General features: G+C 40.2%; 1 protein-coding gene across 2 annotated transcripts in view; it reads left to right on the top strand.

Moving 5' to 3' along the window:
• Positions 1 to 16,514, top strand: part of PGAP1 (post-GPI attachment to proteins inositol deacylase 1) — a 61,457-nt gene that overhangs the window by 20,190 nt on the left and 24,753 nt on the right. For both annotated transcript variants that reach the window (XM_074967822.1, XM_074967821.1), the window contains exons 3-12: positions 878 to 1,053; positions 2,082 to 2,253; positions 4,061 to 4,221; positions 5,926 to 5,978; positions 6,156 to 6,222; positions 8,164 to 8,269; positions 9,594 to 9,649; positions 9,736 to 9,819; positions 12,989 to 13,038; positions 16,269 to 16,320. In XM_074967822.1, the coding sequence (XP_074823923.1) occupies positions 878 to 1,053; positions 2,082 to 2,253; positions 4,061 to 4,221; positions 5,926 to 5,978; positions 6,156 to 6,222; positions 8,164 to 8,269; positions 9,594 to 9,649; positions 9,736 to 9,819; positions 12,989 to 13,038; positions 16,269 to 16,320 (977 nt within the window). The remainder of the gene's footprint in view (positions 1 to 877; positions 1,054 to 2,081; positions 2,254 to 4,060; positions 4,222 to 5,925; positions 5,979 to 6,155; positions 6,223 to 8,163; positions 8,270 to 9,593; positions 9,650 to 9,735; positions 9,820 to 12,988; positions 13,039 to 16,268; positions 16,321 to 16,514) is intronic.

Raw genomic sequence — 16,514 nt, 5'->3', positions numbered from 1 at the left:
GCAAGGCTGAAGATTTGGGGAAGAAAGGAGTGGGAGAATCACATCTACTCTTGTGGTGGGAATGAAGGGAAAAGTGCTTTCTCCATGGTTCCATGTAGTTCGGAAGTCGAGCTGCCCAGGTCCCATGTTCTGCAAAGAACTAATTGGAAGACCCTAGCAATGGTAGTGCATCTAGCATAAGGCTAATATATTCACCTTGCTAGGCTGTGCTGTTGATTGGTAAGGAGGAGAAAACCAGATCTGGAGGAGATTGAATGCCTGTGGCCCAATCTGATGCTCTTGAGCAAACTGTATATAATCCAAACAAACTCTCTTTTCGGTGGTCATGGAGGTTTATTATATGGATAACTGATTTAATCTTGCAATGAATATAGCACTTCTTTGTAGTTAATTTATCTATAAACTTTTCCTCCTCTTTCTTATCAGGTTGTGATTTCTGTATTTTCTTTTGTAGGTTTTTGATATGAAACTTCAGTATTCTTTGAATACTTTCTTCGGGAAAATTGAAAAAAAAATTATGTTCTTGCTTATCTCATTTTTACATTTCTTATCAACTAACTGATATTTTTCATCCTAATTTCTCATGTATGTATGTATGTATGTATGTATGTATGTCTGAAAACAAGGGAAGTAAACTTATAGGTTGGTAAAAGAGGAAAGCTTTCCACTCTTTTTGATGCATACAAATGACTTGCATCAAGTGAACACTGGTCAGGTTTAAAGAACTTGAATATCCAGTGGCAGTAAGATAATGTTTGTTTTTACCAGCTACATAGTGACTTGTTTGTATTGGAGAATCCAACTGAGAGTAGTAGCATTGACTACAGTTAGAAGAAAGGTGTTTCTATGATTTAACTAGTGCAATTTCTTTTCCTAGTACGTTCCCTTGGCTCTATAGCACTTAGAAAAGCAGAAGACATTGACTTCAAGTACCATTTCAATTTCTTCACTGTCAATTTTAATGAGGAGCTGGTTGCACTATATGGTGGTAGTCTGCAAAGACAAACCAGATTTGTGCATGAGTGCATTAAAGTAATTCTTAAGCTGTACAAGGTAAGACGTGAGGTATGCACATGAATAGTATTTTGAGATTTTTTTTCCTTTTCTACTAAAAACTGGGATGGAATTTTTGTTCAGTGGAAAATTGTGGGTTGCAAATTTTTAATTGTAATAGATATATTGGCTATTATTTGTGTGGTATAGATTATGTGGATGAGAGAAAAATACTCCTGCTTCAGTCTTGATTTAGTAAACAAATTTTGGATTTTGTCTTTACTCTCATGGCGAGGGTGCCCAAAGCCTTGGATCGTTTTCTCATTTTTTTAAATAAAATATTTCCATATAATATGTAAACTTCTTTGTAGTAGAAATGCAGTAGGCTCATTTATGTTTCCAGAACTGTTTATTTAAATGTTTAATACAGATTTAGAAAACATGCCTCAGCCTAAAAGCTTATTTGCTGGTCTGCTTCCTTAAGGTTCTCAAACATTATAATATCAGCTGTAAACTACAGTTTTTGAAGTACAGCACCTCCTACATTCTAACTTTTTCTTGTGATGAGCCTGTGTTTACTTAGTGATTCTGGAAGACCAAAGCATCTAAAATATGGGTCAGTTAATAACATCTTGTCAAACTATTAAACCAGACTATTTTCTTTGAGCAACATGATTAATTCAAGAGGAAAAATGGACAACTTTTAACTAAATGATAGATCAACGTCTAAGGCCTTGTCTACACTACAGGGGAAATTCGATCTAAGCTTCGCTATTTGAGTTACGTGAATAGCTTAGTAGCTTAGATCTACTGACCGCGGGATCCACACTACGCAATGTCAACGGGAGACGCTCTCCTGTCGACTCCACCTACTCTTCTTGATCCGGTAGAGTACAGGAGTCGATGGGAGAGCGATCTGTGGCTCATTTAGTGTGTCTTCACTAGACCCACTAAATGAACTGCCGATGGATCGATTGTTGCTCCTCGATCTCCCGGTAAGTGTAGACAAGCCTTAAGTTTCATCTGTTTGTTTAAATGAATGTTCTCAAATTCTAACTTTGAGTGATTACTGTTTTCTTTTTCTGAAGGATCAAGAATTTGCTCCAAGCAGTGTTGCAATAGTAGGTCATTCCATGGGTGGTCTTATTGCAAGAGCATTGCTCACTCTAAAGAATTTTAAGCCTGAATTTATAAACCTCCTCATTACACAAGCCACACCTCATGTTGCACCTGTAATGCCTTTAGACAAATATCTTACTGGTAAGTTTACTTCAGTTAAGTGTTGCATTGGGCACTATGTTTCTTTCTTAATGCTTAAGTGTGTGTGTGTGTGTGTGTGAGAGAGAATCTGTTGCATTACTGTGGCCTGAAAACTCATTGTTATGGAAAAAGAGAGATGCTCTAATCTTTCACTCTTTCTCCTATGACAGAACTGGGACACTAAAAGAACATCGGTTTGTCACATAAATATCAAAATATTGTCTTTCAGCTTTTAACTTGACCTTTGGTGTAGTGGTGGGAACACTTAATTTCCAGCATCTTACACAGAAAATAGAAAAAATTTGGAACCTTGTAAATTACAGGTCAAAGTGATTTCCTGTTTCCCCCATGAGCGAATGCTTCCTTGTGTTAAACCTTGATATTCAAAATCACGTTCTCTTCTGACTGAATACCTAGTTATTGTGTTACTTTTTATGCAATTTGCCAAGTTTCATCCTGCCCTCTCAGTGAAGTCAAAGGTATTTGGATGGGGCAGTGAGAATATTAAATACAAATATTGGTCCTAATTGAGATTAAATGTTTGTAGATAGCATAATGTACAAATTTTCAGAGCGCAAAGGAGAAAAGAATTACTGTATTGACATTACATCGACATTACGGTCGAAAAGGGACCCTAGTGGCTCTGGTCAGTACCGTCAACTGTTAAAAGTCCCATTGGCGGTGCTATGGAGCTAAGGCAGGCTAGTCCCTACCTGTCCTGGCTCCGCGCTGCACCCCGGAAGTGGCCAGCAGGTCCAGCTCCTAGGCAGGGTGCCCACAGGGCTCCGCGCGCTGCCCCTACCCCCGCCCCAGCACTGGCTGCACACTCCCATTGGCCAGGAACCATGGGGGTGGTGCCTGCGGGCAAGAGCAGCGCGCAGAGCCGCCTATGCCTAGTAGCAGGATCTACTGGCCACTTCTGGGGCGTAGTGTGGTGCCAGGACAGGGAGGAAGCCCGCCTTAGCTCCCTCGCTGTGCCGCTGACCGGGAGCCTCCGGAGGTAACCCCCCTCCCGAACCCCCTGCCCCAGCCCTGAGCCCCCTCCCACACCCTGAACCCCTCTGCCCCAGCCTGGAGCCCCTCCTGCACCCCAGAGCCCACACACCCAGTTAGAGCCCTCACCCCCCTCCTGCACCCCAACTCCCTGCTCCAGCCCAATGAAAGCGAGTGAGGGTGGGGGAAGAGTGAGCTACCAAGGGAGGGAGAATGTAGTGAGCGGGGGGCAGGGCCTCGGGGAAGGTGCGGGGCCTTGGGGAAGGGGCAGGGCTAGAGTGTTCGGTTTTGTGCGATTAGAAAGTTGGCAATCCTAACTGTGCAGTAGTATATTTTAGTGTGTGTGTGTATATAATTATTTATTTTTATTTATTAGTATATTATATGTAGAATTTTTTGTGTTCTATCTTTTTGTTTGTATTTTGTGGCAGCTAAGCATGGGTGATCCCTATCCCCTTGATTTTGCCACTGCTGCCTTTCTATTAATTTCTGCCTCTACTGTTGACTGATATCACAAATGCATACTTCGGTTTGGCCTTCCTTATTGATCACTATCGATCACGAGACTAAATATTTGGAAGCGCATCATCAGCTGGTGTAAAAAAGCACAGTTGCATCTGACTTGTCTGATCACCCCTGCATTGGGTACAGTTTTGTTTTCTAACACAAGACTCAAAAATGGGAATGGAAACTTGACTTCTGGGTAGGCTGCCAGCCCAGCTCAGAAAAAACTGTTTTTACTAAATGCTGTGAAAAAATTTCCACTGTTTCTTTGTATAAAGTGAATTTTAATCTATTGTCAATTTTTTAAAAGATTTTTATACAGCTGTAAACAATCATTGGATTTTAAAGGCCCAAGATGTAAGAAATCTAACTACCCTTTCTGTGGCGGGAGGATTCAGAGATTACCAAGTTCGTTCAGGACTCGCTTTTCTACCCAGATTAAGTCAACATAGCAGTGCCTTATTTGTTGTGGTAAAATCTTTTTTTTAAATTGTCTTCTAATGGTATTATGTTAACTGTTTATGTACCTGTGTCTGAATACAGTATGTATGGCATAGTATAATAAATTCTTATTGCAGTATTACTAGGTTTGAAAGAACACATCTGATAATGAGATGTGCCATATACAAATTTCACTTTGGAGCACAAAGGTGAGGTGGAGAAAATTTCATTTTGTAGTTACTTTTTCCACTCTGCTTCATAATCCTCAGATACAGTGGATTTAAAGCAACTTGCATCACTAGTAATAAATAAGTGGAAATTTGTTTTTTCTTTGACCTGATTTGTAACAGAATTCAGTTGGCTAGTAACTAAGAGAGTAACCAAAGGGTAGTATTGGACAATGGTTATTTTCAACAAAGGCGTTTTCATGTGCTGTTCCATCGTGGTGGTCTTGTATACATACCTCGAGCAAGGGGTACCAGAGGTTTACAACATGTATATTGAAGAATGGTACATGGCGTCTTGTTATGCTGAAAACATCCAGATTTATATTTCTATCTCCACCAACCCCACTGGTGAGATTTACCTGGGCTCAAATGGAAATTTGGGTGTTGGTTGAGTTTCAAGTCACTAGCCCAGACGAGTGAATTATTTCCCTGTTGCTGTTTGCCCCATGCTATAATGATTACATTGAAAGTTTGAAATAATCCCTGTCTGTTGAGAGCTGCTTGCCATTCATTTTAAGGTTTGCAGCCTGTGAATCTTGTTGAATTCCTACCTGATTCTGATTATCCAGGTGGTAGCAGTAGTCAAGAGTATCATCTTTTTTTGGTAATAAATGTGCATAATTTTAGTTTGGGTGCAGTCTTCACATTGGCGATCTATGCCTTTCTCACGTCAAAGCTGAGCTATTATAAAATGTTCTACATGAGACTCTACCTTCATATTATTAGGGAACTGCAGTTGGTGCAGAACATAAAGGCACTTATCTGGCATTTCACTCAAATATCATATTGCAACTGTGCTCCATGATTTTCCATAGCTATCAGTTCACTTTTGATTGAAATTTAAGATATTGGTTTTAACCTGTGAAGCCCTAAATGGGATCTTGCCTCTTACAAGTCCAACTCTCCCCCCAGAGTGGTAGGACAGAAATTGTGATGCTCTAAGGCTAAAAGGTTAAATGGTTGAAATGTACAGTTGCTAAATATTCTTTAGAGGTGGGAGGTAGGGGTGTGTGTATCTTGGTTCTGTTATGTTCCATCTGGTACTGTTTCCCCCTCTGTTCCACCCTGGATCTGTCAGAGTCCAGAACTGGTGACATTCCGGCTACATTGCAAGTCTCTCCTACTTACCCAGGTTTTGGAAGTGGATGCAGATGGCTGATGGATAGTTGGGAACATGGGAAAATAGAATCCATTTAAATAAGTTGAGAAATGTATGTATGTATGTTTGTTTTAAAGATAGCGAACCTTAACTTTAGGGAAAATGATTATTTTTATTTTTTTTATTTATTTTTTAAAGAAAACTAACCATGAGAATTCAAAGTGTGTTCCTGAAGTGATAAGGTTTTTTCCCCAGCTTTATCTTAAGGCTAACCAAGCTCTTGTCTGATAATTTTGTAAAAGCCCATCTTAATAAATATTCAGACATAAATCACAAATACATTTTCAAATTTCTAATGTTTTAATGTTGAATCCCCAAAAAGCTAATATATTTTTCTCCCCCAAACAGAGCTCAGCAGTGCCTAGAACTTGGGCCTCAACAGACCACCTCTCCATAGTATGGTAAGCAAATAGGACAAAGAAGTTAGGTAACTGACATGACATCTTTCTCCATCCCTTACCTTCATCACCTTTTATAAATTCATTTAACTTCAGAGAGTAATTTTCTGAAAACATCTAGCCCATACCTTTTTTTGTAGTTGCATTTTTAAATATAGTGTTCCTTATGTTTTGTTCTAGGTGTAAAGAATTGGTCTTGGCTACCATTAGGGCATTTTTTGATCTTATTGATGAAACCACCAAACAGGTTTGTAGTTCCCATTTCCTGCATGCCCCATAAATACTGGGAGGAAGGTGAGGATTTTCTCCCCCCAACAAAGTGATGTTTTAGCTACCATTGTAATAGTCAGGGACAAATACTGTGTATTACTTTCTGATAATTTTATATCATGTTGAAAATTGCTGGCTTTTTGATGTCTCGTGCTCCAGAATCTTGTGTTTTGGGTTCTGTGAAGAATGACAATGGTTCAGTTTTTGCTGCTGGCTGAGTCGGTGAGTTAATTATAGCTGGGCTAATATCCTGACTTTCTCACTGAGATAGACTGAGTTAAACAGGCCTGGGACCTTGTGATCCTGAACAAATCTGCTCAGCTGTACTGTGATAAGGTACACAAATTTGCTTACATATTTAATGTCCTTTTGCAAATTTATTTTAACAAAACAGAAACCCACTATGTAAATTTGGAATGCTTACTTAGGGGAAATCAAGGGAAATGCTGATGAGTTTACTAGTTTTCTTCGCTTTCTCCCTATTTATTGCTTCTTTTTACTTCCTCTGTCTCATTTTTCTTTTCTACCTGCTTAAATGTTATGTTGCCCACTGCATGTTACTGTTTGAAAAACTATTTGAAGAACCTTTCACCATATTTCATCCTATTCCTGAACCTTTGCGTAATTTTACAGCAATAAAAATGAAGAACTGGGAATAAGGCTGAGAGGTTGGGTCATTCTTTGATAGCTTCACTGTTCTCTGAAGCTTGTTCAGTTGAACCCTTTTTAATATGGGTATAGGGAAGTTGACTGGTCTATTGGGGATAAAAATTTTCAGAACTCATTGGGGATGGCCATAATACTCTCAAATTGCATAGCTATATTTGCAGAAAGTAGGAGGAAACTTACTTTGGGAGGTTGATTTAAAAAAAAAAAAAAAGAAGAAAGAAATGGCATAGGTTTGAAGCATTTGAACATTTTAGGAACTCAGACATTTGAAGTGTATGAGTTGGGCCCAGGAAGTTGGATTAACGAGCACAAGCAAGTGAATCAGTTATAGGTAAGGCTGTGACTGTCACTGAGGTCACGGAAGTCATAGATTCCATGACTGTCGCAGCTGCAATGGCCAGTGTGGCTGATCCCAAGGCCACCAGAGCAGCTGGCCCCAGGTGCCCCATAGCCAGCTGCACCGGACACTGCTCAGGTGGTCCTGGGACAGCTGGCCCCGAGGAGTGCCCGAGCAGCAGTCCCAGGGCCTGCCACACTAACCACTGCTCGGGTGGCCTGGGGAATACCCTGGGGAGCACCCAAGCAGTGGTCCCTGGGGCCTTGGAGTAGGGGTGGCTGGGGGCAGTCAGCCTCCGCAGCCAGTGCAGGGGCTAACCTTCGGCCCCTGGGTGCCCCCAGTAGCGGTGTCCTGAGGCCCCTCAGAGCAATATTGTCCGGGGCGACAGGAACTGCTAAGTTTTAGTCATGGTATTCATATAGTAAAAGTCATGGACAGGTCACCAGCTGTGCATTTTTGTTTATTACCCGTGACCTGTCCATGGCTTTTACTAAAAATACCCATGACTAAATCTTATGTCTAAAGTTATAGGTGCATGAAAAATTAACTTGTTACATGGGTCTTCAATTTATCACATAGATATCACCTTATGGTGTGTGTATGTGTCTGTCTCTTTAGCAATATTTATATAATATAATACAGCTTTTTGGTTTTATGTATACATAGTTTTAACTTTTTGTATAGTTCGAGCAGTTGCAATTTGCAGATAGCAGTAATTGGATATAGATGAATAGAGTATTTTTATTAGCTACAGATATTGAATTGAAATTAGAAACTATATTATCCTCTGCCTTTTTGAAGCTCTGACTTTTACTGTAAATAAAGCTGCATTGCTGGCTTAATGTCTTGGTAATTCTTGTAAAGCACACAAAATGCTAAGTAGATTTTTAATGAGTTGTCTTGTATTTTTAGATAACTGAGGATCCAAAGAAGAGAATGTTAGTATTGAATCATCACTTTGTGAGGCACCCAGCAAAGTTCTTTGAGGAAGGTCCTGAAACACTTACTGAACTTAAAGGTATGCAAGTCTAATTCTTTGACCGGGATCCGAGGATACATTTTGTGTAAGAGTTAATCTTCTCACTACCGAATTGCTGAAGTGCAGACTCTTTCTTTAGGCACCACTCAAACACCATTTGGAATGCATGGCGACAAACTATGGTCTTGATTCTTGTTTCTAGCTGCACTAGGCTTGGTTGAGGACCTTAATGGGGCAAAGAAATGCCACTTTTGCATTCTCCAGCTTCTGGGGAGTAGCCAGGAAACAAAAGTTGTTCCAGTTTAAGCCTGGCTGACTGATCTCCAGCAACCACAGGAGTAGCTGGAGTTCAGATGTTCTGACAATAGCCTTTCCCATGTCCATGCCCTATCCTGGTGGGGGGTTGGTATGTATGTGCTGTAAAGCCACTATGCTAATTCTGGATGCTTGGGGAATTCCTAGGTGCCCAGATGTGCAGATTCAATGGCTCCTTTCCCTTGACAGAGCTGGGCAAGGAGACCCAATCTATAATGAAGAATTGGCTCCTCTCTGGGGTTGGAGAATCTGCAGAATTCCTTATTTGACTTTCTCTGGCTGCTAGGAAGTTAACAAGGAGGAGCCATGGCTGTAGAGCCCAGGAGTAACTACCAAGGCTTAATTTTGTTGAAATAGGCTAGGAGGAGGTGAATCATATCTTTGCATTTCTTTAGTTTACAATATAACGGACATCATTTTATAGATTAGGTTTTCATTAATCATTTAGTCAGATATTCCCCCTCCCCCCACTTCAGTAGCAATTTGGAGTATATTTATGTGCAATTTTTTTAATTGCATTTTCCTCTCTCCTCATTCCCTTTTGACACTTGCCTAAATTTATCCATGCTGTAATGCCATTAAGTTCAAAGGAGGGCAAAGAAAGTATGCTGTGCTGCTGTATTTTCAACACTCTCTTGTCTGTATTCAGCCCCCATACTGACATTGATGCCCACCAGATGCTAATGCTATTTCTCTTTGAGACCTTTTATTTTAGTAGCAGCACGTATTGATAAATTTTGCAAGTAATAATAGCATCCCTTGGTTTGGCGTGCTGTATAGATAGTTGATTTTAACCATTGTATGCAATTCTGAATAGCAGTCGTGACTATTGCATTACATATTTTAATGTTCCTATGTCTAACTTCTGGAAATATGAACAATAAGTTGATAAAATGTGCTTGATAAAGTAGAATATTTGTGTTTTGTGAAGTTCTGCTGAAGATTACTATTCTACGTCATAGGCAATTCCTGCAGTAACATACAACTAGAATTAAGGTTTTCTTATCACACGCAAGTGAGCAAAATAAAGCATATGGTTTACTTCTAGGAACTTTGATTTGGATTAAAATCAAATCCTCAAAATGGACCTATACAGTTTATAATGTAAGTAGCATTAATTTCTTTTTCTAATTTCAATTTTGTCATTTCTGTGTTTTTTTTTTCTAATAAGCAATATTTTTTCTTTTAAGGAATCTGATGGAAAATATTTCATGTTTCCTCTTTCAAACCACAGAAAAACCTACAGTCATGTCCACTGTCAAAACAGTATGTTGGTGAGAAAATATGTGCTTTCTGTATTTTTGTAAATATATTCTGTTGTTACCCAATTTTAACTTTATGAAACTGAATTGTTGTTTCCATTTAAACAGCTGTATTGAGCTAACTACTCCAGTAATTATTAAACAGAGACCGCTTTTTTACTGTAATCCCAACCTATTATTACTCGTTTAGGGGCACATGCCTTTTAGTATTTGTTATGTTTAGTGTGTTCATTATCATAGTATCTGAGTACTGCACATATATATACACTAAGGCCTTGTCTTTATGAACAATTAAACTGCGACAAGCTGAGGTGTGAATCTACCCCACACTAGTTTGCTGAGGTCTAACTGTGTGTGTGTGCCCTGCTGACGCATTAAGAGTTTGTTAGGGTACTTTAAGATTTTAACGAACTGTTAACACGTGTCAGCACATGGACAGTTAGACGGTGGCAGGCTAGAGTGCGGTGGATTCACACCTCAGCTTGCTGTAGTCTACCATGTAGACAAGCCCTAAGACTGACTTAGAGTTGCCAATAATAGATTTTGCAGTTCACCACTCCAAACTTCAGTAGCTTTGGGTCTTTAATGTAGCAACGCCCCATCTTATGCCCTCATTCAGAAAAACATGTGCTTAAGTGACCTTCCTGAATAGGGAGGCTATCCCAAAATGGGGCTCTAGTAAGGGCCTTATCTAGAGCAATATAAATGAACCGGGAGTTAGTAGAGGGTATGGAGCTCCACCAGTTAATGTGTTCTCAGCCGTTTTTCCTGTTGAGGAGATGGGCTACTGTGTGCTGTACAACTGGAGTTTGTGTTTCTTCCACTTTTCAGCCTCAAACATGATGATTTGCAGTAGTTTCACCTCAAGGCAAAGATATGGATCACTTTGACTCACCACCTCATTTGAAAAGGAGGAGTGTAGTTTCTTAACTGGAGGTGGAAGAATGCGTTTCTCTACATAGGTGTTCGAGATTAGTGAAGAGTCCACTGAGACTCCAAGATTTCATACGACCTTGGTGAATGGAAGGTAGATGCCTTTAGTGGAAGGGAGAGGTCAGTGTCTCGGTTAGCTCCTATAATTGTTCCCCCTTCCCACCAGCATCACTTCAGACTTACCTGAGTTCATTTTGACTAAACTGCCCTTAAATGTCCTCATCTTTTGCATTCATTGTGATGATGTTGAGCGTGCACGTAGAAGAGGGAGGTATAAGGCTGGGTGTCCTCAGTAGAGCCCATTAGGAATTTTGCAACAAAGCAGGTTTTCATCAGGAAATGCCAGTTTGTCACAGAAATGCATCTGGTTTGAACTTCTGACAAAACGTACCGGGGTCCAATGGAACCCTGCCTGGCTTCCTGCTAGCTCAGTTAGTGGGCTTCCAGGGTTCATGGCTTCGGGGCAGCCCAGACATAAAAACTACCTCATGGCTGGGGACCCAAGGGCTTCGAGGCACCCTGCTGCAGAGCCAGGAACCTGGAAGCTGTGGAAACACTGAGAGACCCAGCTTGAGATGTGGTTCTCAAGGCTTCTAGTCCATGGTACCAGGCACCAAAAGCCTTGACTCCCATGCCTAGAGGCTCCTGGCTCAGACATGGTTCCCAGGGCTTCTAGGCTCCCAGGCCATCTGGGAGCCTTCTGCCCTGGGAGCTGCAGCTGAGCCAGGGGCCTCAAAATTTGGGCTCCCAGGCTCAATTTCATTTAAAAAAATTTTAAACAAAATGTTTTGATTATTTCAATATGATTTTTTTTTTTCAGGTGTTCCCTTCTGTGAGAAGTTTTTGGAAATTCCTTTTTGGAACAAAAAGTAGAACACCATTTCCCGCCCCCAGAATATTGGCATTTTCTGCTAAACAGAAATTCTGACTTTTGATTAGCTTTAATCATTAGCAATGTTGTGTCTGATTCTTGCATGAGAATGGAATTTGCTTTATAAGATGTAAAATAATTGAAGTTCTTTAAATCAGACACAACATTGCTTGGTAAGAATATAAATTTTACTTCGGCTGCTTGGGTATTTTGGAACAAGGCTTAATTTTGACTAACTGAATTTTTCATCACATTTATAAGGTATATTAATTGCTTACAGGATTTTGAAAAAAACAATTGCTGATTGCCAAAAAAATCTATTGTTTGTAGTATAACTACAGTACATCTTCAATAGTTGTTTTTCGTAACAGTCCTTAAACTAGAATTCTTGATTACACGATTATATAAATAATACTTTAGTTTTGTACTGCCCCGTCATCATCATCTTGTCTGAGGATCTATTGTCTTCCAAATACTTTACTTTACAATTTGCTTGTGAGGTTGGCGAGGAATATGGAGGGAACACTTTTGCCACCTGTGGAATGCACAGCAGTCAGTTAATAATAATAATACAGTAACTTTACACAACAGTTTGGGACAAGAAATGAAGATCAGCACCACATTCTGTTTGAGGGATTTAGGTAGGCACAATATAACTACCCAGATACTGGAATTACCACCCCATCTCTTTAGAAGAGTGCTTTGAGACTTCTGAACACTTCACTTTTGTTTCTTTCATGAGAAATAATAAGTGTTCTAGGCTGCAATATCTTCTGTTCATTTTCATGGTTAGCAAAAACGAAAAAGGGAAATTATTAAACATATTTCTTGTTTAGCCAAAGATTTTCATTCTTGTATTTGAGCTGTTTGTTCTACTTTATCTCATAATCATAATTCTGAGTTTGTGGTATCAAGCATCTTGGCAGCAGACATGATGTCATTAACACTCTACAGGATCAAGAAAAAGAGATGGTGAATCTTATTGATTACAAATAAATAGCTAAGGAAACAGGAGATGAATCATACTTCATAAGCAACTGCATTTTTGTGTTTTGTTTGAGTGTGTAAAGTCCCTCTTAGGAGCACTTGGTGGTTATAGTGAGGGCCACTATAGAAATGTGTGATAGATAAGGATTGGGAAATGAAGACTGAAGTCTGCTCTTTTTAATACACCTTGATGTATATGAGTATTGAAGGAGGATTAGAACAGTGGGTGATGTCTGATGAGGTGTCACAGTTAGGCAGGTATAAATTAAGAGTAGATCATCAACACTAACTCTAAACTTTTTTGGAGTGAAGTTCAATATTTTTATATTTAAACTCACGCACAAAATTTAAAGTAGTAATGCACATTTTCACATGTTATTGATTTAACAGGGTACAAGTAGCTGGATTTATGGCTGTTTAAACAGTAGTTCATCTGTGTGGTGAGTATAAAGGCTTTTTGTAATTTATTTAACTAGTTACTATAAGATCAATTTTGGGCATTCAGTCATGCAACACAGAGCAATTTAGGAGGAAGATCTATAGGGATTTAAGAAGGATTGCTGCTGTTAAAATTCATTGTTATCTGGTATAATGTACAATCAGCTTTCTTGATACTTAAATAGATTCAAAGCAATATTAAGTGACCTAGTATTTAAAGAAAAAAGGTAAAACTCAACTTTTATTGCAGTGTAACTTGTTTTGTTCGTAACTTGTATGTAATATCACTTTAATACGTCCTCTGTCATGGGACTGTATCCGTTGTATGCAAAGGATGGACTGAATGATCATCTTCTTCCCTAACTACTATTATGAATTTATTGTCACTTGAGGACATTTAGAAATGGATGTGCTTGTTTTAGCAACTTCGTTTTAGCAACTTCGTTTTAGCAAATTAGATTGTCAGGTTTAATTGATAAATTTTGGAATTTGTAATGAATTAATGCAAATTGAAACCATTTTTAGGGCCAAATTCACTAGCCGTTTTAAATCTGCTTTGTTGAATTCCAACAGCTCACAGCTGTCTTAAAGCAAATTTACTCTACTGTTGGGTTGGCATAGGGCCAGTGTAGTGATCCTCTGCCTCTGTATTCTGGGCCAGAAGTAAGGGAGCATGGCAACGGTGCTTGTATGGCCACTTGGTACCCAGGTGTTATAATTGCCCTGCATTGGATTAGGAACCACAAAGGTGTCTCTTTGTAACCCCTTTGCACACTCTCCGGATCTGTATCAAGCTCAGCCAGTAAAGGGAGTTGGGGCCATTAAGTCTAATTAACTATAGTATCATTTTTTTTATTGTGAGTTAAGTCCATATAGTCAAACAGCACCATTTAAAGGGACCTGGAACAGTTTCAAATGTGGTTGTGGATTTTCAATCACTGACCATTTTTAAATCAAGATTGGATTGTCTTCTAAAAGATTTTCCCTAGGAATTAGTTTATGGAAGTTTTATGGCCGCATTATGCAGGAGGTCATACTCAATCACAGTGGTGCCTTCTGGCCTTGGAATCTATTAATCTTTTGAGAAATGTCTGGGTTTTTGTTTAAAATATGTGTAGCTGACTGTCAAGGCTAATTCTCCACTCTGGCACTTCAAGTGCAGAAGGTCGGGGCCCACGAGGATTCTAAAAATTAATACTGGCCACTCCAGGCTTGTATTAAACTCCCAAGGTTACAGCTTTTCTCTGACCTTGGATTGGTCAATGCTGTCACTACCCAGTGCAGAACCCCTTTTAGAGCCCAGGAAGCGCACTTGGGAATTCCTTCCTGTGGGGTACCTTTCACTACCATCTCCCCCCCCCCAACCCCCCCAGCTCCAGGGAAGAGCTGGGGGGGGGGGGGGAGGAAATCAGCCTTTGCCACCAGTTAATTAAACAACATGTGCACAAACCTCTAAGACACAAAAATCCAATTCTGTTCTTTAAAAAGGTAAATTTTATTAATTAAAAAAAAAAGGAAGAAAATACATCTGGAAACTCAGGCTATTGCTAGATTTTAAAAGAGCAACTACAAGGATTAAGCACCAAGAATAGCTTTCTTGAGGTCCAGCTTAAAGGTCACAAGCAAAACAAAAGCACCTGGGGTTAGCACAGAGGAATCCATAAGCCATAACGAAATCGAAGGGATAAACCTAATTGAGTCTTCCTAGACATTTCCTGATCTACTTATGTATCGGGGGTTTTAAATGAGTAGTTTCTAGGTATGGTACTGATGATTTTTTCATACCTGGCCCAAGCTTTTTACAGCATAGCTCTGCCCTGTCCGCCTCTCCCTGGGAGATCAACAACAGACAGACAAAAGGGGAGTCTTGTTTCAATTTTAAAAAGTTCTAGCCTTCCCATTGGCTCTTTTGGCCTGGTGCCCACTCACTTTCTTTTACCTAAACATAGCAGTGAGGCTTTTTAACCCTTTACAGGTAGAGCAATTAGAGAACAGCTCCTAAGAGGGATTTTATAGCTACTGGCTGGCTGGGTGTCCATAAAAGGGAGCTTACCTTTCCTCCCCATCATTTATCACACTGACCTAGAGTAAATTCATTAACATATAGGTCCAATATCCACTTTGAACTGCCACCTGAAAGGTTTTCACCAATAGGCAAAGCTGAGGTTGCATATGATACACTTTTATAAATTCCCTTAAGCTGTGAGAACAGTGGATACTTTTACTTATTGTGCATTGCTTCAGTACAAATGCAGATATCAGTTCATTAAGTGTTTTCATTATGCTTCAAAAAGTTGAGACTAATAACAGCCAGATCTTGTGAATGCAGCGGTATTGATACCTATACGGCTCTGCCAATATGTCTGAAATCAGATGTGCAACATCTCTGCTCTTTGAGTCGTAAATTACTTTAGATTGCTAAATTATAATGTGTGGTATACGGACAATCGTTCAGTTAACTATAGTTAAGGCTTTGTTTTAGTCACGAGTATTTTTAGTAAAAGTCATGGACAGGTCAAGGGCAGTAAACAAAAAATTCACGGTCCGTGACTTGTCCATGACTTTTATTATATACCCCTGACTAAAACTTGGGGAGGGACCCCTTGGAAGGGCAGCCTTGGGGGTGCTGCAGGTGTTGAGGAGAGGGGCGCATCCCGGGGGGATGCTGTGAGTGCTGGGGAGGGGAGTGTTGGTGGGTATGGGGCATGCTCCCAGCTCCTGGAAAGTGGCAACCCTAGCTCAATGTGCTGCCTCCGCTGTGCCCCAAGCCCTGGTTCTGACGCTCCCATTGGCTCCGAACCGTGGCCAATCGGAGCTGCAGGGGCGGTGGCAGCATGTGGAGCTCGGAGCTGAGGGGAGGAGTTGCTGTCACCCTTCCGGGGAGTGGCCCCCGCCCTCCTGGTAAGCACTGCCCCGCACCCCAGCCGTGAGCCCCTACCCTAACTCCTGCTGCTGGGGGGTGGAGTGGGGGGCCGAGTCTGCCCCAGCAGCAGCCTGGCCCAGGGGGTGTCAGAGCTGCTCCGGCAGCTCCTGTGACAGAATCCGTGACCTCTGTGACAAACACCGAGCCTTAACTGTAGTAGACATAGACCTGTGTCCGGTTTTTAACCTTGTGCATTTCTATAGAGGTAGAGAGAGGCTGGTACATTAATACACTCTTACTGCTTGCTCCTTTCATAATGAATATATGCATTTTGTATATTTGCACTTTAAAGTATTTTAACTTTTACAGCCTGGAAGGTTTTGATTTGTCCTGGAAAGCTGAGTTACTGCCAACTGTTAAGGTAAATTGTACTATACATTATTTTGTTGCAACAAAATGGAGTGAGCATTTACGTGAAAAGGTTTTGTGTGGGGTTATGAATAATTTAATGCATTCACATGTTGTATAGAATTGATATGATTTCTAATCCATGTTTCCTCTTGGGATATATGCTACTGGGGGAGTGGGAAACTATCTTAATTTTTGAGGGTATAT

Source organism: Natator depressus, chromosome 11 (genome assembly GCF_965152275.1).
Source record: "Natator depressus isolate rNatDep1 chromosome 11, rNatDep2.hap1, whole genome shotgun sequence".
NCBI classification, from domain to species: Eukaryota; Metazoa; Chordata; order Testudines; family Cheloniidae; genus Natator; species Natator depressus.
Note: the sequence above shows the minus strand (reverse complement) of the source record. Positions and strands in the feature narration are given on the sequence as shown.